A 27514-nucleotide genomic window follows, 5' to 3' on the forward strand; every position below is an offset into this window, starting at 1 on the left:
ATTTTTATTAGAGACGGGATTTCACCATGTTAGCCAGGATATTCTCAATCTCCTAACCTCGTGATCCCCGCCCCCCCCCCCCCGGCCCCGCCTTGGCCTCCCACAGTGCTAGGATTACAAGTGTAAGCCACCACACCTGGCCTCTTTTTTTTTTTTAAAAAAAAAAAAACATGTTTTCTGTTATTAGCAGCTGAAAGGACCATAAATGACAAAATATTTAAATAAAAAATGCTTTTATTAGCAAATACGCTGTCATTAATGAAGATAAAGTGATTTTCTATAGAGGTTCCTTGCTAGTCAAAAATGGAAATTATGTAATTTACACAAAAGCCTAAATATTGGGTTTAAGAATTACAATTTAAATTAAAAAAAAAAAAGAAAAGAAACAAAAAAAAAGAATTACAATTTAAAAAGATATATTCTATAGAAGCAAAACAGTGTAGTGATTAATTTCTAGTTCCAGCTTGTGCTCTGGAACTAGAAAAACTGGGTTTGAATCTCAGCCTTGTCACTTATTAGCCTTAGAAAGTTAAGACAGTTGGGCTTCAGTTCCCCTCTTTATGAACTAGTGAGAGTAATAGCTCTGTTTTCATAGGGAAGGTACTTGGAAAGGTGCCTGGCACACAGCAGGACTCAGTTAATGTTAGCTTTTATTACTATTTGTAAAATGTATACATTAAGGTTCTTAGATACCAGCAGATGTACATAATTAAATGTATATCATACCTTTTTGGCTACTGTCTAGCTGCTAGCACAAAATTAAGTTTGTTCTATAAAAAATTAAATTTTTCAATAATATGACAAATTAATTTCATGTGTTCTCTTAATTTTTTCCCTTGAAATGTCCTCTCAAAATAATCCTATCTTAAACATTTACAACCCCATTTGGCTGTCAAGAAACTCAATACTGGCCCTGATAAAAAATCAGACCATATCTTCAAGTCAAATAATATCACAATAAAATTGCACAGAATACATATGGCTATTCTTAATTTTGTTAGTTCTGGCAACTAGGGATGGTTTTTTGTTTACTACTCTGCTGACACAAACTTTCTAAGAATTACGTATTTGGGCTGGTGCGGTGGTTCACGCCTGTAAGGCCAACACTTCGGGAGTCTGAGGTCGGCAGATCATTTGAGATTGGGAGTTTGAGACCAGCCTGGTCAACATGGCAAAACCTCATCTCTACCAAAAATACAAAAATTATCTGGACATAGTCGTGGGCACCTGTAATCTCAGCTACTCAGGAGGCTGTGGCAGGAGAATCACTTGAACCTGGGCGGTGAAGTTTGCAGTGAGCCAAGATCGCATCACTGCAACTCCAGCCTGGGCAACAGAGTGAGACATTATCTCAAAAAAAAAAAAAAAAAAAAAAATTATGTATTTGGAAAATAAAAATTAAAAATATGCAGCAACCACAACAAACAACAACATAAGGACTTACATACCTATCTTTTTTCTTGGCTTCCAAAGGGGGAGCAGGGCCCCTTGACTGACCAAGAGGGTCAAATGCAGAGCCTGAGACACAATTCAAGAGTTAATATTCTATTTGTAACCCAGTAAAATTGAAAAAAATATGAAAATATAAAACTCTGCATAAGATATTTCATTTACCTCTTTATTAAATGGTTTCAATTACCTATTTATTAAATGGACATAACATTGTATCTATATAAACATACTGGGAAATTGGTAAGATTTTTAACATACGTAAAGCTATGTAAATAACACATGTATTAAACTTAAAAACAAAAATAAGATATTCTCAGCATGAACTTTCTCTTCCACAGTGATCTATCCCTATTATGAACTCTAAATTATCAGTCACATGTCTTATAACCTGGTATTGGCTTTTTAATTTTCCTTATTGGCATACTAAACATTAATTTTTGTTATAATTTTATTTTTAAATTATCATTTAACTTTCTACATGTTATTTCAATACATTTTGACAAATTACACCATGGTTTAATTACCACCCCAACAGATATGTAGAAGGTTTTCATTATCCCTTTCCTTTCTTAATGGTACCTGAAATATCGGTGCATCTTATAATCAATGGCATCATTAGATTTTATTTAAAATGGCATTAATATTTATATCACAAAATGATAAAAGATTAAAAGATCCAAAAAAGATTATTAGTAGAGATAGTGTAACAAACCTCTCAAAGCTGCTTTGGTAAAACCAGCTGCTCTCACTGCTGTCATGGGTCTAGTAACTCCATCCTTTAAAGAGAATGGGAATCATTCATTCTTAAATAAGATCTCCTATGTACAGTTCTGCACATTACACACAGCTTAATATAGACCCATTTTTAAAATGCTAACTTTTAATCACTATACATTTACTCCTTACTTCTACCTCCTCATGTATCAATCCTGTCCTCTCTCCCCTTTAGAATTTTAATTCTTGGATCTAACTGGCCTATAGTTCTAAAAAAAAAAATTAATCAGCTTGTTAGCCAGCTACTCTCTTACTTTTGGTTGGTTTCTTACATGCCTATGAGAGAAACCACAGAAATTGTTGTAAATGGTAGCACAGGAAAAACGGGCCCCAGAATACACCATATAAGCAATGATCAGTTCTATGCCCACTCCCCAATGGGGATTCATTTGATACCTGAGTAAATAAATCTAAAGAGACCTTACCTTCCAAGATTTACAACAGTCTAGACTTTAGCCCACAATTTAAAGAATCTGGGTCACTATGTAAGTAATATCTTAACATTTTAAAATAACATAATAAAGTAAAAAAACTTTGGTAGTAAATTCCAAGTCACAAAAAAGGCACAAAATGAACAAGCATGCAAATAGAGATACCTGAATAGCCCCTGTCATTGGTCTTCCTATTGATGATGCCAGAGATGTCTTGGACTAGTAAACAGAAAAGTTAAGTTAAAAAGATTCCTAAAAATATCTACCTTAAATTTTTAAACCAAGTTATAGAAGTTTTCTTCATTCTACCGGCAAATAAACAAACGTAATTTATTACTTTTACCTCCTGAGGGTATAGGGTAAAACTATAAAACAGGGAGCAGCAAACTACAACACATAGCCTTTGTAAATAAAGTTTTTTTTTTTTTTTTTTTGAGACGGAGTCTGGCTCTGTCACCCAGGCTGGAGTGCAGTGGCGCGATCTCGGCTCACTGCAAGCTCCGCCTCCCGGGTTTACGCCATTCTCCTGCCTCAGCCTCCCGAGTAGCTGGGACTACAGGTGCCCGCCACCTCGCCCGGCTAGTTTTTTGTATTTTTTAGTAGAGACGGGGTTTCACCGTGTTAGCCAGGATGGTCTCGATCTCCTGACCTCGTGATCCGCCCGTCTCGGCCTCCCAAAGTGCTGGGATTACAGGCTTGAGCCACCGCGCCCGGCGTAAATAAAGTTTTACTGGAACATAGCAATGCCCCATTCCTTTGCACACTGCCCATGGCTGCTTTTGCTATACAAATGCAGAGTTGGATAGCAGCAACAGAGACCATATGATCTGCAAAGCCTAAAATATCTAGCCCTTCATGGAAAAAGTTTGCTCTTATTCTGAAACACCCCCAAAAATCAAATTTATGAGTAATATACACTCAGGCTAACTAATAAAAGCATGTTTCATATGACACACAGTTATATTACGTAGAAGGCTACTTTCTTCACTCATATAAAGGAACATTATGAAAGCAAGTGCCGTGGACCTCTAGGTTCTGAAGACATTTTTTTGACTAAGAAAAGCTATTCCACCTAATTTTTCCATTTTTCTCATTCCTCTGTTATTTCATATAAGCTAAAACATCCAAGTTACAGGTAATTTGGGCAAGATTAAAAAGTTTATTACTTTTATAGAGTTTGATATATCTTTCCTCCAAAGGCTTCTAATATAAGACCCAAATATACACTTCTGAAACACTTTTCTTAAATTTTATATTTGTTGATTAGTAAATGTTTCCCAATTATACACACTATTACATTTATATAAAATTTAACTTCACATAAAATATATGAATGGAATACACGAGACTTGGTTGTATCATGTAGAAAATGAAAGGAAGTCAACGAACACAGGGTTTACAAATGGAAAAAGGTACTAAAATATTTTCCAATACTTACAAATCAAAATGACTAGAATATTCAAATTTATTAATCAAACTAGACTTGGATAATGTTTGTAAGTATCCAAAATGGAAAATATATCTGGGTTATGACCTAAAATATAATAAAATTATTCAGAACTGCCTAAAGTGAACTATCGTATGAGAAAAAGCATCTTAATATTTTCAGCTTACAAAAACCTACCCCATATCCAGTAGCTATAGGTCTAGTAACTGCCGTGCTTGATATTTTAGCAGTTATCTTGGGGAGGAAAAAGAACATAGTTAACAGGATTCAGACTGAGCTATATAATAGAAAACTGGAAAAGAAATAGAAAATATATACTCAACAATAAAGAAATATTTCTATAATACTTAGAATGATTAATTTTAAATTATCTTAAATATTAGGGAGCTCAGGTATTTTAAGTATATGGGAAGGAGACTCATTCTGGAATTCATTTTAAAAGAGAAAGTGGACTTTTGAATGATCTGAGGTGCCAGTAAGAAAGATTTGTTTTCATGCTTGCAACCATCACGAATTAAACACTTTACTGCATAATTACTACTGCTAGCCACTAGGCCAAACAGTAGACACAAGATCTGGGGTCTGAGAACTTGAGTTTGAATCTCAGCTATCCCTATAACAACTACCTTTATTTAATCTCTTTGAACCTACAGTTTTCTCATCTTTTAAATAAGAATACAAAGTATATGGATCACAAAATTGTAGTCAGAATCAAATAGGAGCACATCAGTGAAAGTATACTAAAAATGTTAGTTGTTAAGCAGAATTGTTAGAAATATTAATTAAATATCACTCACGGAGGAATTCTACTTTTGGCTATGATGGACTGTTTTTTAAAACCTTCTCACTAAGAACTATTAAAAAATATACATGGGGTCAAAATATTTTTTTTTTAATGTGTGAATATATTAGAGAACCATCAAGACAGTGAAGAATTACAAGGTCTGAAAATAAAGAAGAGATGGGAAGGCTAGAGAGGTGAGCCTGCATTTAGGCCTGCTTTCCTTCTAGAGGCATCTGTTAATTCCAATGGCAAATCTGAGACACTGGGCAAAGCTTTTGAGACTCACAGCCTGAGGGGATAAATACTGGAGATGAGGGCCTGCCAATAACACAGACCTGGTAATCCTCTGGACTTTAGACTGTGATCTCAAAAGGCTGCACCCTAAGACTAAAAGGTAAATAATAGTATACTAGCCCTCATAAGGGCTGACATCCAATTCAGAATCATCTCAAACCCGACTGGATTAAGGTGATCACGGATTTCTACTGCTGCTAGTACCATAAGTAAAAGTAAATTCTCTCCAGTGAAAGATCCTCTAGCACTGTTCTATCCAATAAACTTTCTGTAGTGATGGAAAAGTTCTATAGCTGCCCTTTCTGATAAGACACCCATTGGCCACACAAGGCTGATGAACATATGAAATGTAAGCAGCACAATGAGAATTTATTTTAGTTTTAAATAATTTAAATGTAAATAGTTTCATGTGGCTATTGCCTCTCATACTGAGTAGTGCAGACACAGAGCCATAAAGTATCTCTAAAATTTTTCATTTATAATGTCTCACAATTAAAACCAACTAGACATATAAGAGGCAAGACTACCTAACCAAAAGCCAAGATAAACAAAAGAATAGAAAGAAACTCAGAAGTGGATACATATAATGGAAATATCAGACATAGACTTTAACATAACTATGCTTAACATGATCAATGAATTAAAAGATTAGTAATATCAGCAACTGAAAATGAACTAAAAACTATAAAAAACGAGTACATAGAAATTCTAGAACTGAAAAAATAAAAATAATGTAAAATCCTGGCACTGTCCAGGCAGTAGTGAAACTATTAATTTATACTAGACTTTAAAAAGTTAAAGATGAGTATCATAATATTTAGGGAAGCACTAAAAGAATAGTCAGAGAATGTAAACTACTAAGATAACAGAAAAAGGAAATGGCATAATAAAAAACAAGCAATACAGAAAGCAAGTAAGGAGAGAAAATGAAATATACAAGAGCCAGGAAAAAACAAAAGCAAACAGTGACATAGCAAATGTTAAAGTAAATCAGTAACTTCATTAAATGTAAGTGGAATAAATACTTAACTAAAATAAGATTGTCAGACTATTAAAAAAACAAAAACCAATCACATGCTGCTAATAAGAATTACATTTTAAATAAATTGATATGGAAAAGTTGGAAGTAAAAAGACAGGAAAGATATACAATAAAAATGCTAGACAAAGAGCTTGTATAGCTATAACAACATATTAATATCTTACAAACAGACAAAAGGCATTACTAGAGATAGAGGCATACTTCATAACAATAAAAGGCTTAGTTACTATGAAAATATAGCAATCTAAATATCTTTGCTCCACATATATAAAGCAAAAACCTAAAAAAATACAAACCCACAACCACAGTGCAAGAATTGATCACACTTTCTCATTAAAAATAGATTCAGTAGGCCAGGCGCAGTGGCTCGCGCCTGTAATCCCAGCACTTTGGGAGACTGAGGTGGGTGGATCACCTGAGGTCAGGAATTCGAGACCAACCTGACTAACATGGTGAAACCCTGTCTTTACTAAAAATATAAAAATGAGCCAGGTGAGGTGGCTCAAGCCTGCAGTCTCAGCTACTCAGGAGGCTGAGGCACGAGAATTGCTTGAACCCAGGAAGTGGAGGTTGCAGTGGGCCAAGATCACACCACTGCACTCCAGCCTGGGAAAGAGAGTGAGACTTGGTGAAAGAAAAGAAAAGAAACGAAACGAAAAGAAAAACGAAACGAAAAGAAAAAAGAAAAGAAAAGAAGGAAAGGAAAAAGAAAAAAGAAAAGAAAACAAAGACAACAACTACAGTAGGCAAACCAAAAAACAGTAAAAATATTGAACATCTGAACAAAACCATTAACACACTTTACCCAATTGACATATTACACTGTACCCATCGTGGAACATATATTCTTTAAGAATGCATTTGGGACATTAACAAATTTCAAAACATTGAAAGCATACAGATTATATTCCCTATCTAAAAATAAAACTAGATATCAGTAACACAGAGATAACTAGAAAATTTTAATATATTCGGAAATTAAGAAATATACTTCTAAAAAACCTACAGGTCAAAGAAGAAATACCCATGGAAATTAGAAAATATTTTGAACTGAATCATATGATAATGTAATTAGAGGCAAAATATGGTAAAAAACATACATATATGTTAATTCTGTAGGAAAACAAATGCCTGAATTACAGGTGATAAGATATAAAGTTGTTAGGTGAACTTTAGACATCGAAAGGTATTTTAATTGTATACATGTTTCAGGGCTTAAACTCATGCTTGATAAGGTTGGCTCCAGGTCTTAGAAAAAACTGAAAAGGAAGCATATGGGTCTCCACAACTTCTTCCATGAGAACAAACTGAGGGGAAGACCATTATTTTTTTAACTACTACCTAACGACTAAATCTCGTTTTTGAGTTTTGTTGTCAGCATTGGGCAGCTCCTACACTCGCTTCCCTCATTCACCTTGTACTCTTACCTGCAATGCCCTTTTCTCCTGTATCTCAAGGTCAATCTCAGTTCTACATATCCCGTAATAATCAATTCTTAATTTATCTTCTAAGCAACCTCTTCTGATTTTCCCAACTAGTGGCAAATGACCTCTCTTTGAAATTTCATAGCAATTTTTACTCTTTTATTATAATTTATTACTTCATGCCTTGTAATATCTAAGTGTGTCCATTTAATTTTCCTTCTGAAGATTGTAAGCTCCTTAGGAGCAACCTAGAATTTTGTCCTCTTTAGTGAACCTGTAAGATTTTTCATATGAAAAGCGTAAAACTTTTTCCCATTTAATATAGTAAGTACGATGTGATGAAAATATCACTCAACAGAAGATTAAATGACCCACACTCTATCCCAGTTACAGACAGCTGTGAGACCTTGGCTTTTCTAGGCTTCAGTTTCCTCATCTATAAAATAAGTATCTCCAAAGTCACTTTTAAAGATCTTTGGAAGGGCCACCTGGCAAAATTATCACCTGCTATGTGATCCCTGAAATCACTTAATTGAAGGCAAAGTTCACTGATTTACTAAGTTAGTCAATAAAGATGTATGGAACACTTAAGTAGACAAGGAAAAGAATGATGAATAAGATAATCTGCCTCTTTGAAAAGCTTACAGTCTAATCACTAGCCTAGTGGAAAGACCCAGAGCCTATGGTTTTTCTTCCCATAATGAAGGTAACTTCAAAATTAAAATATGGGTTGTAAAAAAATTAAATAAATAAATAAAATATGGGTTTTAGAATGTGTAGTGAAGAATTAACTTTACTCAAAGAGAGGTGTGGCCTTTGTTGTTGGCTCCTAAGAGATGATTTCTACACCCCTGAAATGCTCTGCCTGACAGGAGTGTCTTTCTTTGCCCTGGCTTTGGCCACTGGTCAGTCTATCAATGTGATTCACAATGGGAGCTTTGGGACACATCAGCTTCTGGAGTTATTAGCCCAAACCTCCGGGGCTAGAGACTAAGGGTTGGTCTGGTGGGCGGTACGTGATCAAGCCTTAGTAAAAAATCTGAATGCCAAAGTCTAGGGTAGGATTCCCCAGTTGGCAATACTCTTCAAGTACTGTCACACTGTGGTTAGGAAAAGGCACTGCCATGTCTTGCTCCACAGGGAGAGGATAATCGGAAGCTCTCTGTTTGGACCACTCCTAGGCCCTGCTCTATGCATCTCTTCCCTTGGTGGATTTTAATTTGTATCCTTCCCATGATTAAACTGTAAGTATAGGAGATTTCAGTGAGTTCGTTGAGTCTTTCCAGAGAATTATCAAGCCTGAGGATGGTTCTGGGAACCATGAACTTGCAGTTGGTGTCAGAAATGGGAGTAGTCTTATGGAGGACTGACTGTGTCCTCTACCTGTGCAGTGGTTTAGCCAAAGTCATTGCAAGGAACCACACTAAATGCATTTACCCTATATGAGATGGGCGAGGTATTCACAACGATTTATTTTTGCTAAATAAGTATGTAGGACAGGGAGGAAGGGAGAACGTGACAAAGTGAGGGAAGGTAATAGCAGAAGGACACTTCATCTAAAGCAGAGGAGTTTGAGCTGGATATCTCTTTATTACCAGGGGCTGGCCTATGCATTGTAGAATGGTTAGCAGCATCTCTGGCTGCTACCCACTAGGTGCCAGTAGCACCCACTCAAGTTGTGACAACCTAAAATAGCTCTCTAAGCATTGCCAAATGTCCCTGGTGGGGGGGCACAAGTGCCCCCAGCTGAAAGCCACTGCTATATAGTATTAGATGGATAGGGAGGAGCAGCATTCAAAAAAGGAATATTAGACATAGAACATTAGGGATATAACTTTTTCTGCTTCACTACTTAGTGTCAACCTTGTTTATTTTCAACTACAAACAAAGCTTGGCAGATTTCATGCACTGTGAAAGGCAGATGTCTATGCTTTGTACGACATATACAAAAACCTTAATACTAATACTGAAAAAAACTACTCTAGCAATTCATGTACTGGTAGAAAATTAATTCATAGAGTATTAATTAATATTAATACAAGGAAGGGTAATCTGTAAATTAAGCCCCAATGTTTAGAAGGATCAATATTTATGCTACTTTAAAAACTAGAAAAGCAAACATTTTTAAAACAATGAATGTTTTAGGTAAACAATATTCTGATGCCTAATACAAATAATGTTTACATTTTCAATAACATAAGAAATCCTTTGATCTCAAATACTTTAAAATTCACTTACTAGATACACTGAAAACTACAAAACTTGATGAATTAAAGAACATATAAACAAATGGAAAGGCATCCTGTGTTCATGGGTTCATAGACTGAAAGACTTAATATTGTTAAGATGTCCATACAACCCAGTTAATTCAATATAATCTTATCAAATCCTTATCATCCCAATGACTTTTTTTTACAGAAATAGAGATTCATCCTAAAATTAATATGGAATACCAAGGGACCCCAAGTAGCTAAAACAATTGTGAAAAAAAAGAACAAAGTTTGAAGGTTTACATTTCCTGATTTTAAAACATATTACAAAGCTACAGTAATCAAAACAGTGTGGTTACTGGCATAAAGACAGATAAACAGACCAATAGAGCAGCATAGAAAGCCCAGAAACAAACCCTTACATATATGGTCAAATGATCTTCAACGATGGTGCCAAGACCATTCAATAGGGAAGGGACAGTCTGCACAGCAAATAGTGTTGGGAGAACTAAATATCCATATGCAAAAGAATGAAGTTGGATCTTTATCTTATACCATATATAAAAATTAACACAAAATGGGTTAAAGATCTAAATGTAAGACCTAAAACTACAAAAATGCTAGAAGAAAACATAGGGGAAAAGCCTCATGACATTATTCTTGGCAATGATCTCTTGAATATGACACCAAAAGCACAAGCAACAAAAGTAAAGATGGACAACTGGCACTATATCAAACTAAAAAACTTTGGTGTATCAAAGGACACATCAGTGTTAAAAGCAATCTACAAAATGAAAGAAAATATTTGCAAATCGTACATCTGATAAGACATTAATATCCAAAATATATAGAGAACTCCTACAACTGAATAACAAAAATGGACAAGTGTTCATTGACAGATGAATGGATAAACAAAATGTGGTATAAACATACAATGGAATACTATTCAGACTTAAAAAGGAAGGAGCTTCTGTCACATGCTACAACCTGGATGAACCTTGAGGACATTATACTAAGTGAATAAGCCAGTCACAAAAAGACAAATACTCTGAGACTCCACTTATGTAAGGTATCTAAATTAGTCAAATTCATAGAAATAGAAAGTAGAATGGTAGTTACAGGGGCTTTGGAAGTAGGAGAAAATGGGAAGTTTTTGTTTAATAGATACAGAGTTTCAGATATACAAGATGAAAAACTTCTGAAGATCTCTTTCACTACCATCTAAACCTAATGATGGTTATAATCTTTAACACTACAGGAATATACAGGTAAAAATGGTTAATTTGGTAAATTTCATGTTATGTGTTTTTTACCACAATAAAAAAAAAAAATGTTTTTTCACTTACTGGAGGTCTTCTGCCATGACTAGTCCTCACAGCTTGCTGAAAAGCTGCATCATTCTCCAATTCCTAAAATGAAAAGGCAAATTTCACATTCAACACAGAGTAAGAATTGGGGGAAAAAATAAGTTTAAATTCCTGTTTGGTACTCAAGCGCCTCTATAATTCATTTTATCCCAACTGTTGACATCTAGGTAGGGACGAATGAACTCTTAGCTCAAATCTCCCCACTTCACACTACCCAGAATAGCAAACCTCCTTCCTCTCCTAGAATGAGGAGTACTGGTCATGTTAGTCAATTTTATGGACATCTTATTGGCTACAGTTTTTATGAGTGGTATCACAATGCCGGGTTGAAAGATCAAGTATACAAGCATGGGGCCTTTCTTCTGTTTCTTTTTTCCTGGTAGCTTAGAATTGAGATTTACATCTCTCTTTCTCCCCCCTACCCCCCTGTGTTTCTCCTTTTCTCCCACTCTACCTGATAAAGCCTCAGGATAAAAAAGGCCATATTTTCTACAAGCAGGGGGCACTCTCTTTGGTGCCATTTCCATCTGCCCAAATGAAAAGGATTTTTCATCTCACTGGAGAGTTGACGTCAAGTCTGAGATGCAGACTGGAGCTAATCTAAGCAAATGGGGGGTGCTCAACAAGTCCAACTTGCACTACCATTTGGAATCAACATCTCGGTAGAAATAAAATGTTATTTGGCTTTGCTGATTCCTGAACTGTACTTACATTCCCCTTCAGGAAATTTGAGGAAAAGAATATTAATCAAGGGCAGGATATAAGGGTTCCTGTGTTTCCTGAAGAAAATACCATTTTCATAGTCTCTCAAAAGCACCCAGTCTCACCAACAGCCAGTCTTCCAACCATCCTTTATTTCCTACTTCCTCTTCTCTAACACATACTCTGACTTTAACCCTTCAGACACATTAAATGCAGTTCTCATCCTCTCATCCTTGCCTCTGATTTACTTCAATCTACTTCCCATAAAAATATACTTGTCCAGTATTTTAAAAATAAACAATTCATAAAAAATAAAGTCACTATCAACGCCGGGCGCGGTGGCTCAAGCCTGTAATCCCAGCACTTTGGGAGGCCGAGACGGGCGGATCACGAGTTCAGGAGATCGAGACCATCCTGGCTAACACGGTGAAACCCCGTCTCTACTAAAATACAAAAAAAAAAAAAAAAATTAGCCGGGCGAGGTGGCGGGCGCCTGTACTCCCAGCTACTCGGGAGGCTGAGGCAGGAGAATGGCGTGAACCCGGGAGGCGGGGCTTGCAGTGAGCTGAGATCCGGCCACTGCACTCCAGCCTGGGCAACAGAGCTAGACTCCGTCTCAAAAAAAAAAATAAAAATAAATAAATAAATAAAGTCACTATCAATTAACTTTTTTAAAAATTTGAAAATAATCAAAATAAAATGTTTATATTACTAGGATGCTACAAGCCTTCTTCTTTAATTTTTACTTTAAATTATCTTTTTTTTTTTTTTTTTTTTGAGACAGGGTCTCACTTCAACTGCCAGGCTGGAGTACAGTAGTGCAATCACAGCTCACTGCAGCCTCAACTTCCCAGGCTCAGGTAATTGTCCCACCTCAGTCTCCCTAGGAGCTGGGACCACAGGCACACACTACCACAACCTGCTAAATTTTGTATTTTTTAAGAGACAGGATTTTGCCATGTTACCCAGGCTGCTCTCAAACTGAGCTCAAGTGATCCACCCCTGCCTCCTAAAGGGATTACAGGCATAAGCCACTGTGCCCAGCCTAAATTACCTTTGTAACCTTCCATATCAACCACACAAAATTACATGATTCTCACTTACCCATAGAAACTAAAGACTTTTGAATGAAGTATAAATCCAAAGGTAACCTTCAACATAATTTATTATACTTCTACTTTAGCAGATCTTTGAGTAAAAAAATTTCCCTTAAGATTCCTAAATTATTAGTAAAATTTGGTTAATCAGCTCAGTAAATCCTAACTAAATGACAAACTAAAAAGGACAGTCAACAAATTCTCCAATTACAAACACCAAACTTATACAACATTTGGAACTTTTTGTCACTTTGTTAACAAATGGCATCTTCTATGAGTATCTTAAGCCACTGCTTCAAGTAATTCATTTATTTATTGAACTTGTTATTATTATAATTAAGATCAAAGAAAACCAAGTATAAGTCAAAAATTATTTTTACTTCACTGTCTTTATTTTTGGGTCTGATATTCTGAGTATTCACTTTACATTAAATTATGCAGCCACAGTGCAACAACCTGAGGAGGTAGGAAGTGTCCCTGATGCTTTAAAAATGATAATCTTCGGGCCGGGGCAGTGGCTCATGCCTGTAATCCCAGCACTTTGGGAGGCTGAGGTGGGTGGATCACAAGGTCTGGACATCGAAACCATCCTGACTAACACAGTGAAACCCCGTCTCTACTAAAAATACAAAAAATTAGCCGGGCATGTTGGCGGATGCCTGTAGTCACAGCTACTCAGGAGGCTGAGGCAGGAGAATGGCGTGAACCCGGGAGGCGGAGCTTGCAGTGAGCAGAGGTTGCACCACTGCACTCCAGCCTGGGCAACAGAGTGAGACTCTGTCTCAAAAAAAAAAAAATAATAATGTGTCTCTGCACGTGAGATGGGTCTCCTGAATACAGCAAATTGATGGGTCTTGACTCTTTATCCAATTTGCCAGTCTGTGTCTTTTAATTGGACCATTTAGGCCATTTACATTTACGGTTAATATTGTTATGTGTGAACTTGATCCTGTCATTATGATGTTAGCTGGTTATTTTGCTCGTTAGTTGATGCAGTTTCTTCCTAGCATTGATGGTTGTTATGTTTTGGCATGTTTTTGCAGTGGCTGGTACTGGTTGTTCCTTTCCATGTGTAGTGCTTCCTTCAGGAGCTCTTGTAGGGCAGGCCTGGTGGTGACAAAATCTCTAAGCATTGGCTTGTCTGTAAAGGATTTTATTTCTCCTTCATTTATGCAACTTAGTTTGGCTGAATATGAAATGCTGGGTTGAAAATTCTTTTCTTTAAGAATGTTGAGTATTGGCCCCCACTCTCTTCTGGCTTGTAGAGTTTCTGCCGAGAGATCTGCTATTAGTCTGATGGGCTTCCCTTTGTGGGTAACCTGACCTTTCTCTCTGGCTGCCCTTAACATTTTTTCTGTCATTTCAACTTTGGTGAATCTGACAATTATGTGTCTTGGAGTTGCTCTTCTCGAGGAGTATCTTTGTGGCGTTCTCTGTATTTCCTGAATTTGAATGTTGGCCTGCCTTGCTAGGTTGCAGAAGTTCTCCTGGATAATACCCTGCAGAGTGTTTTCCAACTTGGGTCCATTCTGCCCGTCACTTTCAGGTACGCTAATCAGACGTAGATTTGGTCTTTTCACATAGTCCCATATTTCTTGGAGGCTTTGTTCATTTCTTTTTACTCCTTTTTCTCTAAACTTCTCTTCTCACTTCATTTCATTCATTTGATCTTCAATCACTGATACCCTTTCTTCCAGTTGATCGAGTCGGTTACTGAAGCTTGTGCATTTGTCACGTAGTTCTCATGTCATGGTTTTCATGTTTATCAGGTCGTTTAAGGACTTCTCTGCGTTGGTTATTCTAGTGAGCCATTTGTCAAATCTTTTTTCGAGGTTTTTCGTTTCTTTGCGCTGGGTTCGTAATTCCTCCTTTAGCTCAGAGAAGTTTGTCTGAAGTCTTCTTCTCTCAACTCGTCAAAGTCATTCTCCGTCCAGCTTTGTTCCATTGCTGGCAAGAAGCTGCGCTCCTTTGGAGGGGGAGAGGCGCTCTGATTTTTAGAATTTCCAGCTTTTCTGTACTGCTTTTTCCCCATCTTTGTGGTTTTATCTACCTTTGGTCTTTGACGATGGTGACATACAGATGGGATTTTGGTGTGGATGTCCTTTCTGTTTATTTTTCCTTCTAACAGTCAGGACCCTCAGCTGCAGGTCTGTTGGAGTTTGCTCGAGGTCCACTCCAGACCCTGTTTGCCTGGGTATCAGCAGCAGAGGCTGCAGAAGAGTGAATATTGCTGAACAGCAAATATTGCTGTCTGATCATTCCTCTGGAAGCTTCATCTCAGAGGTATACCTGGCCGTGTGAGGTGTGAAGTGTCAGTCTGCCCCTAGTGTGGAATGTCTCCCAGTTAGGCTACTCAGGGGTCAGGGACCCACTTGAGCAGACAGTCTGTCTATTCTCAGATCTCAAACTTCGTGCTGGGAAAACCACTACTCTCTTCAAAGCTGTCAGACAGGGACATTTACATCTGCAGAGGTTTCTGCTGCCTTTTGTTTGGCTATGCCCTGTCCCCAGAGGTGGAGTTTACAGAGGCAGGCCAGCCGCCTTGAGCTGCGGTGGGCTCCACCCAGTTCGAGCTTCCTGTCTGGCTTGTTTACCTACTTAAGCCTCAGCAATGGCAGACGCCCCTCCCCCAGCCTCGCTGCCATCTTGCAGTTAGATCTCAGACTGCTGTGCTAGCAATGAGGGAGGCCACGTGGGCGTGGGTCCCCCTGAGCCAGGCGTGGGATATAATCTCCTAGTGCGCCATTTGCTAAGACCCTTGGTAAAGCGCAGTATTAGGGTGGGAGTGACCTGAGTTTTCAGGTGTTGTGTGTCACGGTTCCCCTTGGCTAGGAAAGGGAATTCCCTTCCCCCTTGTGCTTCCCAGGTGCAGCGATGCCACGCCCTGCTTCAGCTGTCACTCGTTGGGCTGCACCCACTGTCCTGCACCCACTGTCCGACACACCCCAGTGAGATGAACCCGGTACCGCAGTTGGAAATGCAGAAATCACCCGTCTTCTGTGTTGCTCACGCTGGGAGCTGGAGGCTGGAGCTGTTCCTATTCAGCCATCTTGGCGTGGGTGCCCCCACCCATGTGGGAGAAAATATTTATAAACTATCCCTCTGACACGGGATTAATAACCAGAATATGTAAGGAACTCAACTCCAGGAAAAAAATAATCTGATTTAAAAATGGGCAAAAGATCTGAATAGATATTTCTCAAAAGAAGACATACAAATGGCAAGCATGTATATGAAAAAGTGTTCAACATCATTGACCATCAGAGAAATGGAAATCAAAACTATGATGAGATGTCATCTCATTCCAGTTAAAATGGCTTTTATCCAAAAGACAGGTAATAACAAATGCTGGTGAGAATGTGGAGAAAAGGGAAACCTCATATACTATTAGTGAGAATGTAAATTAGTACAACCACTAGGGAGAACAATTTAGAGGTTCCTCAAAAAACTAAAAACAGATCTACCATACGATCCAACAATCCCACTGCTAGGAATATACTCAAAAGAAAAGAAATCAGTATGTACCAGGCCATTCTTGCATTGCTATCAGGTTGGCGCAAAAGTAATTGTAGTTTTGCAATTAAAATGGAAAAACTACAGTTACTTTTGCACCAAAGAATGCCTGAGATTGGGTAATTCATAAAGAAAAAAGGTTTGATTGGCTCATGGTTCTGCAGGCTGTACAAACATGACACCAGTATCTGCTCAGTTTCTGGGGAGGCCTCACTCCCCAGAAGCTTTCACTCATGATAGAAGGCAAAATGGGAGCAGTCACGTCACATGGGGTGAGCATGGCACCAAGAAGATAATGCTAAACCATTCATGAGAAATCCACTCTCATGATCCTATCAGTTCCCACCAGGTCTCACCTCCAATGCTGGGTATTATTACAATTGAACATGAGATGTGGGTGGGGATAAATATACAAACTACATCATAACATATCAAAGAGATATCTGCACTCCCATGTTTGCTGCAGCAGTATTCACAACAGCCAAGATATGGAAGCAACCTACATGTCTGTCAACAGACAAATGGATAAAGAAAATGTACAACAGACAAATGGATAAAGAAAAAAGACAAATGGAAAACTAGCCATAAAAAAGAATTGAGATCCTGTTATTTGCAATAATATGGATGGAACTGGAGGCCATTCTATTAAGTGAAATAAGCCAGGCATAGAAAGACAAACATCACATGTTTTCACTTATTTCTGGGATCTAAAAATTAAAACAACTGAACTCAAGGAGACAGAGAATAGAAGGATGATTAGCAGAGGCTGTGAAGGGTAGTGGCAGGGGAGGGGGTGGGAATGGTTAATAGGTTAAAAAAAAAAAAAAAGAATGCATAAGATCTAGTATTTGATAGCAAAATGGGATGACTATAGTCAATAATTTAATTATACATTTAAAAATAACTAAAAGACTTTAAACCATCAAAGATCAAAAGAGACAAAGAAGGCCATTACATAATGGTAAAGGGATCAATTCAATAGGAAGAGCTAACTATCCTAAATATATATGCACCCAATACAGGAGCACCCAGATTCATAAAGCAAGTCCTTAGAGACTTACAAAGAGACTTAGACTCCCATACAATAATAATGGGAGACTTCAACACCCCACTGTCAACATTAGACAGATCAACGAGACAGAAAGTTAACAAGGATATCCAGGAATTGAACTCATCTCTGCAGCAAGCAGACCTAATAGACATCTACAGAACTCTCCACCCCAAATCAACAGAATATACATTCTTCTCAGCACCACATCACACTTATTCCAAAATTGACCACATAATTGGAAGTAAAGCACTCCTCAGCAAATGTACAAGAACAGAAATTATAACAAACTGTCTCTCAGACCACAGTGCAATCAAACTAGAACTCAGGACTAAGAAACTCAATCAAAACCGCTCAACTACATGGAAACTGAACAACCTGCTCCTGAATGACTACTGGGTACATAACGAAATGAAGGTAGAAATAAAGATGTTCTTTGAAATCAATGAGAACAAAGATACAACATACCAGAATCTCTGGGACACATTTAAAGCAGTTTGTAGAGGGAAATTTATAGCACTAAATGCCCACAAGAGAAAGCAGGAAAGATCTAAAATTGACACTCTAACATCACAATTAAAAGAACTAGAGAAGCAAGAGCAAACACATTCAAAAGCCAGCAGAAGGCAAGAAATAACTAAGATCAGAGCAGAACTGAAGGAGATAGAGACACAAAAAACCCTCCAAAAAAATCAATGAATCCAGGAGTTGGTTTTTTGAAAAGATCAACAAAATTGACAGACCGCTAGCAAGACTAATAAAGAAGAAATGAGAGAAGAATCAAATAGATGCAATAAAAAATGATAAAGGGGATATCACCACCGACCCCACAGAAATGCAAACTACCATCAGAGAATACTATAAACACCTCTACACAAATAAACTAGAAAATCTGGAAGAAATGGATAATTTCCTGGACACTTACACTCTTCCAAGACTAAACCAGGAAGAAGTTGAATCCCTGAATAGACCAATAGCAGGCTCTGAAATTTAGGCAATAATTAATAGCCTACCAACCAAAAAAAGTCCAGGACCAGATGGATTCACAGCTGAATTCTACCAGAGGTACAAGGAGGAGCTGGTACCATTCCTTCTGAAACTATTCCAATCAATAGAAAAAGAGGGAATCCTCCCTAACTCATTTTATGAGGCCAACATCATCCTGATACCAAAGCCTGGCAGAGACACAACAAAAAAAGAGAATTTTAGACCAATATCCCTGATGAACATCGATGCAAAAATCCTCAATAAAATACTGGCAAACCGGATTGAGCAGCACATCAAAAAGCTTATCCACCATGATCAAGTGGGCTTCATTCCTGGGATGCAAGGCTGGTTCAACATTCGCAAATCAATAAACGTAATCCAGCATATAAACAGAACCAAAGACAAGAACCACATGATTATCTCAATAGATGCAGAAAAGGCTTTTGACAAAATTCAACAGCCCTTCATGCTAAAAACGCTCAATAAATTCGGTATTGATGGAACGTATCTCAAAATAATAAGAGCTATTTATGACAAACCCACAGCCAATGTCATACTGAATGGGCAAAAATTGGAAAAATTCCCTTTGAAAACTGGCACAAGACAGGGATGCCCTCTCTCACCACTCCTATTCAACATAGTGTTGGAAGTTCTGGCTAGGGCAATCAGGCAAGAGAAAGAAATCAAGGGTATTCAGTTAGGAAAAGAAGAAGTCAAATTGTCCCTCTTTGCAGATGACATGATCGTATATTTAGAAAACCCCATTGTCTCAGCCCAAAATTTCCTTAAGCTGATAAGCAACTTCAGCAAAGTCTCAGGATACAAAATTAATGTGCAAAAATGACAAGCATTCTTATACACCAGTAACAGACAAACAGAGAGCCAAATCATGAATGAACTTCCATTCACAACTGCTTCAAAGAGAATAAAATACCTAGGAATCCAACTTACAAGGGATGTAAAGGTCCTCTTCAAGGAGAACTACAAACCACTGCTCAGTGAAATAAAAGAGGACACAAACAAATGGAAGAACATACCATGCTCATAGATAGGAAGAATCAATATTGTGAAAATGGCCATACTGCCCAAGGTAATTTATAGATTCAATGCCATCCCCATTAAGCTACCAATGACTTTCTTCACAGAATTTGAAAAAATTGCTTTAAAGTTCATATGGAACCAAAAAAGAGCCCGCATCTCCAAGACAATCCTAAGTCAAAAGAACAAAGCTGGAGGCATCACGCTACCTGACTTCAAACTATACTGCAAGGCTACAATAACCAAAACAGCATGGTACTGGTACCAAAACAGAGATATAGACCAATGGAACAGAACAGAGTCCTCAGAAATAATACCACACGTCTACAGCCATCTGATCTTTGACAAACCTGAGAGAAACAAGAAATGGGGAAAGGATTCCCTATTTAATAAATGGTGCTGGGAAAATTGGCTAGCCATAAGTAGAAAGCTGAAACTGGATCCCTTCCTTACTCCTTATATGAAAATTAATTCAAGATGGATTAGAGACTTAAATGTTAGACCTAATACCATAAAAACCCTAGAGGAAAACCTAGGTAGTACCATTCAGGACATAGGCATGGGCAAAGATTTCATGTCTAAAACACCAAAAGCAACAGCAGCAAAAGCCAAAATTGACAAATGGGATCTAATTAAACTAAAGAGCTTCTGCACAGCAAAAGAAACTACCATCAGAGTGAACAGACAACCTACAGAATGGGAGAAAATTTTTGCCATCTACTCATCTGACAAAGGGCTAATATCCAGAACCTACAAAGAACTCAAACAAATTTACAAGAAAAAAACAAACAACCCCATCAAAAAGTGGGCAAAGGATATGAACAGACATTTCTCAAAAGAAGACATTCATACAGCCAACAGACACATGAAAAAATGCTCATCATCGCTGGCCATCAGAGAAATGCAAATCAAAACCACAATCAGATACCATCTCACACCAGTTAAAATGGCGATCATTAAAAAGTCAGGAAACAACAGGTGCTGGAGAGGATGTGGAGAAATAGGAACACTTTTACACTGTTGGTGGGATTGTAAACTAGTTCAACCATTATGGAAAACAGTATGGCGATTCCTCAAGGATCTAGAACTAGATGTACCGTATGACCCAGCCATCCCATTACTGGGTATATACCCAAAGGATTATAAATCATGCTGCTATAAGGACACATGCACACGTATGTTTATTGCGGCACTATTCACAATAGCAAAGACTTGGAATCAACCCAAATGTCCATCAGTGACAGACTGGATTAAGAAAATGTGGCACATATACACCATGGAATACTATGCAGCCATAAAAAAGGATGAGTTTGTGTCCTTTGTAGGGACATGGATGCAGCTGGAAACCATCATTCTTAGCAAACTATTGCAAGAACAGAAAACCAAACACCGCATGTTCTCACTCATAGGTGGGAACTGAACAATGAGATCACTTGGACTCGGGAAGTGGAACATCACACACCGGGGCCTATCATGGGGAGGGGGGAGGGGGGAGGGATTGCATTGGGAGTTATACCTGATGTAAATGACGAGTTGATGGGTGCTGACGAGTTGATGGGTGCAGCACACCAACATGGCACAAGTATACATATGTAACAAACCTGCACATTATGCACATGTACCCTAGAACTTAAAGTATAATAATAAAAAAAAAAAATAACTAAAAGAATATAATCAAATTGTTTGAAACACAAAGGATAAATGCTTGATGTAACAGAAACCCTATTTACCCTTATGTGATTATTACACACTGTATGCCTGTATCAAAATATCCCATATTCCCCATAAATATATGCACCTACTATGTACTCACAAAAATTAAAAAACAAACAAACAAAAAACAAGACATTTCAACTTTAGAATTTTTTTTAAAACCCTAATTTTAAATACCTTCAGGTGATCGAAGTCTTTTACACATTTGGACAGCTAGTGCTGAAGAATACAAGTATATATAATTCATCTTAATTCATTTTTGTAACCTGTCTCATGATCTTTCCTTCTGCTGCAATTATTATTTTTGGTGGAAGTCAGTAGAATCTTCTGTAATAGCACTTTTCTAGGTTTTTGAATCAGCTTATTTAATCGAAAGCATAATAAAGTAGAACTTTCAAATCCACAGTCTTCATAAACCAGCTGGTTAACCAAGACCAATGTAAAAAAACAACTAGTTTTTGTTACCTCGATATCATAGATTGGATTGTAGTCATTATAGCCGGAATAAAGATCATCTTCATCTGTCTCTGGAGCCAGGTGCACATTTTGCATCATTTATACCTAGGAAAAATTGGCAGTGTAAATATGTTCTTGGTATAAGAAATATATATGTATTTTTTGAGATATGTCTTGCTCTGTTGCCCAGGCTGGAATGCAGTAGCACAATCACGGCTCACTATAGCCTTGACTTCTCTGGCACAAGTGATCCTCCCACCTCAGCCTCGCTGGTACTACAGGCTTGTGCCACCACACCCGACTGAGTATGAAATTTTTTGTAAAGATGGGATCTCCCTATGTTGCTCAGGCTGGACTCAACCTCCTGAGCTCAAGTGATCCTCTCACTTTGGCCTCCCAAAATGCTGGGATTACTAGCATAAGCCACCATGCCAGGCCAGAAATAATTCTTAATTCCAATAAAGTATACTATTCAATAACATTTCTGGTCAAATTTATCTATATATATTTTCAAGGTTTCAATTTTTTTCACATCAAAGTCCCAAAACTAGATGTCAAAACATTAAGTTATTGCCCTCATTTCACATTGATTTCACAACCACGACACTGAAAGAACAGTGACAGGCACTAGAGGGGGGTACAAGTGATTGTCCTGATTTTCATGGAGCTCAGTATCAAGTGTAGAAGAAAGGTATGCAATAGTCAATTAAAATGCAAGGCAGAAACCACCACATACCAATCAGAATGTGTAAAATTAAAAAGACCAACAACACATAATGTCAGCAAAGATGTAGAGCAACCAGAGTCCTCACACATTGCTGATGGGAGTGTAAAATGATACACTTTGGGAGAAAAGTCTTGCAGTTTCATAAAATTAACATGTACCTTTTATGACCCAGCAATTCCACTCAAAAATTTTTACTCAAGAGAAATGAAAACATATGACTACAAAAAGATTTGTATAAGAATGTTCATAGCAGCTGTCGACCTAAAGGAAGGAATTGAGGCGTAAAATATAATTCTACAAAGCTTACTTGAGCCAAAATGAGGATGGCTGCCTGCCCAGAAGACTCAGACTTCATAACCCTGAGCAGGCGCTCCCTTTGGCCTTTGTTTCAAGCAGATCTTTAAAGGCAAAAAAGTGGGGCAGGCAGTGGGCTGGTACAAAGCTGTCTGTCAGAAATTCTCACTGGTTTATGAAAATAATGTTGATTAGTGATTGGCTACATTGTATGGGTTATAGTATCCAGATGGTGACACTGTTAGATTAATTTACAGCTACTTGTAGCAATAGCAAGCAAGTTTCAAGATATGATTACTTAGCCCAAGAAGGTAAAGGAGATGTGACTGCTGTTTCACTCCCACGCCTCTCTGGACCTGGTAATTTAGAGGAGACTCTCATTCTTCAAATTAAACCTTTCTTTTCTTTGCCACAGCTTTATTCATAATACCGAAAAATAAGAAACAAACCAGACACCCATCAGTAAAATGGACAAGCAAAATGTGGCATACTTACACAATGAAGTACTATCCAGCAATAAAAAAGAATCCCAATTATGCTGAGTGAAAGAAGCCTTACGTAAAGCAGTACATTATGCACTGTTTTCTTTATACAAAGTTCTCAAACAGGCAAAACTAATTTATAGTAGAAAACCATCAGAACTGAGGTCGCTTCTTGGGGATGGGGGGTAGGGAATGAATGGAAAAGGACACGAGAGAATTTTCTGGGGTGATGATAAATGTTCTATATCTTGGCAGGGGTTTGACTCACACAAGTGTATGCATTTGTGAAAACTCAGCAAACGTACACTGAGATTTCTGCTTTGTAAATTTTATCTCAAAAGAACTATAAACAAATATTGAACTGTATAATTGATATGCAAGCTGGTATTTCAGGGAAAGTATAATAGCTGTAATTTAGCTTAAAATACATAAAATAAGACGGCTTTGGCCGGGCGCTGTGGCTCACACCTGTAATTCCAACACTTTGGAAGGCCAAGACAGGTGGATTACTTGAGGTCCAGAGTTTGAGACCAGCTTGGTCAACATGCTGAAACCCTGTCGCTACTAAAAATACAAAAACTAGCAGGGCATGGTGGTGCATACCTGTAATTCAAGCTACTCAGGAGGCTGAGGCATGAGAATCGCTTGAACCCAGAAGGCAGAGGTTGCAGTGAGCTGAGATCATGCCACTGCACTCCAACCTGGTTGACAGTGAGACTCTGTCCCTCTAAAAAAAAGATGGCTTGATAGATGGATTGAGAGATAGGTAAATGGATAAGTACACGATAAAGCAACTATAGAAAAAGGTTAATGGTGGAATCTAGGAAGCAGGAGTAACATTCACCATAAAATTCTTTAAACCTTGCTGCATGTTTGAAAATTTTCATAACGAAATGTTGAGGGAAAAAATGAAAGACAGAAAAAAAAGATATCAAAGCAAAGTGAAACAGAAGAGTAAAAGCTGATCATACAAATTGAGTCATTCTTCTCACACCCAACTAAAACAGAGTCAAGAAGCTGGGGTGTGTTGGTGGGGAGGCACTCAGGACGCACAACATTGCTTAAAGAGTGGCTGCTGAAACTGGCTGCTATAACCTGAGGCCAATTTTATTTATAGCTGCTGAGATAACTTGCTGCAAACATAGGACTAATTCTGGCCACCACAGCTACCCACCAATTAGAACTTGCCAGCTTCCCAGAACCTCACTAGTTTCAGTGAACTTTCTCAAAGAGCACTACATAACATTTCTCCTTTTGATAAAAAAACTTTCTCTTTGTTCTTTGGACATACCAAAGACCACCTGGTCCTCAAACTGCAATTCTGTAATAAAAATTACATTTTTATTTGGGAAGAATAAAAATAAATTTCTTCTAATGGCAGCTCTCCATGCCTCCCTTCCCTTTCCCCAGTCCCTGGTAACCATTAATGTATTTTCTGTCTCTATGGATTTGCCAATTTTGGACATTTCATGTTAAGGAAATTACACAATTTTAAATTTAAATTTCAGCTGGGTGTAGTGGCTCATGCCTATAATCCCAGCACTTTGGGAGGCTGAGGTGGGCAGATCACGAGGTCAGGAGATTGAGACCATCCTGGCTAACGCGGTGAAACCCTGTCTCTACTAAAAAATACAAAAAATTAGCCAGGCATGGTGGCAAGCGCCTGTAGTCCCGGCTACTTGGGAGGGTGAGGCAGGAGAATGGCGTGAACCCGGAAGGCAGAGCTCACAGTGAGCCAAGATCGCGCCACCGCACTCCCGCCTGGGCAACAGAGCAAGACTCCATCTCAAAAAAAAAAAAGGTAAAATTTCAAGATTCATCTCTACATTTTGACTTGGACAGAAGCATGGGAGAAAGGAAACTACCATATAGATATACTGTAAATCTAATAATTACTAAAGAATCTGGCAAGGATTCCTGGAAGTATCATTCAAATCAAGTCAATATTTTAGGCAATTTGAGGGGTGGGAGGTGGAGGAGGGCTAATTACCCAAGAAATGTAGTATTGCTAGTATCTAAGAAATGTATTTTCTTTAAAGCAAATATATATTTTCTTTAAGACCTGTACATTTTAAGTTCACCAGCAAATTCCTAAGAAATTTTCAGGTTAGGCCGGGCACAGTGGCTCACGCCTATAATCTCAGCACTTTGGGAGGCTGAGGCAGGTGGATCACGAGGTCAGGAGATCAAGACCATCCTGGCTAATATGGTGAAACCCCATCTCTACTAAAAATACAAAAAAATTAGCCAGGCATGATGGCAGGCACCTGTAATCCCAGCTACTCGGGAGGCTGAGGCAGGGGAATTGCCTGAACCTGGGAGGCAGAGGTTGCAGTAGGCTGAGATTGCGCCACTGCACTCCGGCCTGGGTGACACAGCCAGACTCCGTCTCAAAAAATAAATAAATAAAAATAAAAATAAAAAAATAAATTTTAAGCTTAATCTTTTTCTCAGCATAATACCATATATATGTGGCTTCTCACAACCTTTAAAAATTATTTACAGGCCGGGCACGGTGGCTCAAGCCTGTAATCCCAGCACTTTGGGAGGCCGAGACGGGCGGATCATGAGGTCAGGAGATCGAGACCATCCTGGCTAACACGGTGAAACCCCGTCTCTACCAAAAAAAATACAAAAAACTAGCCGGGCGAGGTGGCGGGCGCCTGTAGTCCCGGCTACTCGGGAGGCTGAGGCAGGAGAATGGCGTAAAAACCCGGGAGGCAGAGCTTGCAGTGAGCTGAGATCCGGCCACTGCACTCCAGCCTGGGCGACACAGCGAGACTCCGTCTCAAAAAAAAAAAAAAAAAAAAAAAAAAAAAAAAAAATTATTTACATATTTTAAGTACTAACAAAATTAGTTTTTGAGCTATAGTTTGTATACTATACAATTTAACTTTTCAAGGTACGTAATTCAGTGGTTTTTAGTATATTCACAAGGCTGTGCAACCATCCCCAGTATGTAATTCCAGAACATTTTCATCATCCCAATAAAGAAATATGGGGCCTGTTAGCAGCTCTCCATGCCTCCCTTCCCTTTCCCCAGTCCCTGGCAACCATTAATCTATTTTGTCTCTATGGATTTGCCAATTCCGGACATTTCATGTTAAGGAAATTACACAATATGTAGCCTTTTGTGTCTGGTCTCTTTCACTTAGCATAATGTTTTCAAGGTTCATCCATGCAGTAGTATGTATCAATATTTCATTACTTTTTATGGCTAAATAATACATCTACAACATTTTGCTTATCCATTCATTAGTTAACGGACGTTTGGATTGTTTCAATTTTTTGACTTTTATGAATAACATCACTATGAACGTGTGTGTACAAGTTTTAGCATGGATATATATGTTCAGTTCTATTGGGAATATATCTAGGACAGGAATTGCTGGATTATATAGTAACTCTATGTTTAACTTTTGGAAGAACAGCTAGACTGTTTTCCAAAGTGGATGCATATTTTACATCCCACCTGCAATGTATGAAGGTTCCAATTTATCCATGTCCTAGCCAACACTTGTTATTGTTCCTGTTTCTGATTATAGCAATTCTAGTGAGCATGAAATGGTATCCCATTGTAGTATTGACTCGCATTCCCCTGATGACTAATGATGTTGAACATCTTTTCATCTTATTACCCATTTCTGTATCTCTTTGGAGAAAAGTCTGTTCAGATCTTCTGCTCATTTTTTTTTTTTTTTTTTTTTTTTTTTTTTTTTTTGAGACGGAGTCTCGCTCTGTCGCCCAGGCTGGAGTGCAGTGGCCGGATCTCAGCTCACTGCAAGCTCCGCCTCCCGGGTTTACGCCATTCTCCTGCCTCAGCCTCCCGAGTAGCTGGGACTACAGGCGCCCGCCACCTCGCCCGGCTAGTTTTTTGTATTTTTTAGTAGAGACAGGGTTTCACCGTGTTAGCCAGGGTGGTCTCGATCTCCTGACCTCGTGATCCGCCCGTCTCGGCCTCCCAAAGTGCTGGGATTACAGGCGTGAGCCACCGCGCCCGGCCTTTTTTTTTTTTTTTTAAGACAGAATCTCGCTCTGTCACCTAGGCTACAGTGCAGTGGCGCAATCTCGGCTCACTGCAAGCTCCGCCTGCCAGTTTTATGCCATTCTCCTGCCTCAGTCTCCCGAGTAGCTGGGACTACAGGCGCCCGCCACCACATCCAGCAAATTTTTGTTTTTGTTTTTTTTGTATTTTTAGTAAAGACGGGGTTTCACCATGTTAGCCGGGATGGT

The 27514-nt window shown here is 38.3% G+C and overlaps 2 protein-coding genes across 6 annotated transcripts in view; both read right to left on the minus strand.

Annotated features, from left to right (window-relative positions):
• SAP18 (Sin3A associated protein 18) overlaps positions 1 to 27514 on the minus strand; it is a 556924-nt gene that overhangs the window by 494543 nt on the left and 34867 nt on the right. The window lies entirely within an intron of this gene.
• The window catches only part of IFT88 (intraflagellar transport 88), a 125259-nt gene that overhangs the window by 95330 nt on the left and 2415 nt on the right, over positions 1 to 27514 (minus strand). For 4 of the 5 annotated variants that reach the window (XM_050766736.1, XM_050766737.1, XM_050766733.1 and 1 more), the window contains exons 2-7: positions 21788 to 21883; positions 11204 to 11266; positions 4282 to 4338; positions 2823 to 2876; positions 2165 to 2228; positions 1449 to 1518 (exon numbers count right to left, since the gene is read on the minus strand). In XM_050766736.1, the coding sequence (XP_050622693.1) occupies positions 1449 to 1518; positions 2165 to 2228; positions 2823 to 2876; positions 4282 to 4338; positions 11204 to 11266; positions 21788 to 21877 (398 nt within the window). In that variant the 5' untranslated portion in view covers positions 21878 to 21883. The remainder of the gene's footprint in view (positions 1 to 1448; positions 1519 to 2164; positions 2229 to 2822; positions 2877 to 4281; positions 4339 to 11203; positions 11267 to 21787; positions 21884 to 27514) is intronic. The other variant, XM_050766735.1, reaches the window with a different exon arrangement.

Source organism: Macaca thibetana, chromosome 17 (assembly GCF_024542745.1).
Source record: "Macaca thibetana thibetana isolate TM-01 chromosome 17, ASM2454274v1, whole genome shotgun sequence".
Lineage (NCBI taxonomy): Eukaryota > Metazoa > Chordata > Mammalia > Primates > Cercopithecidae > Macaca > Macaca thibetana.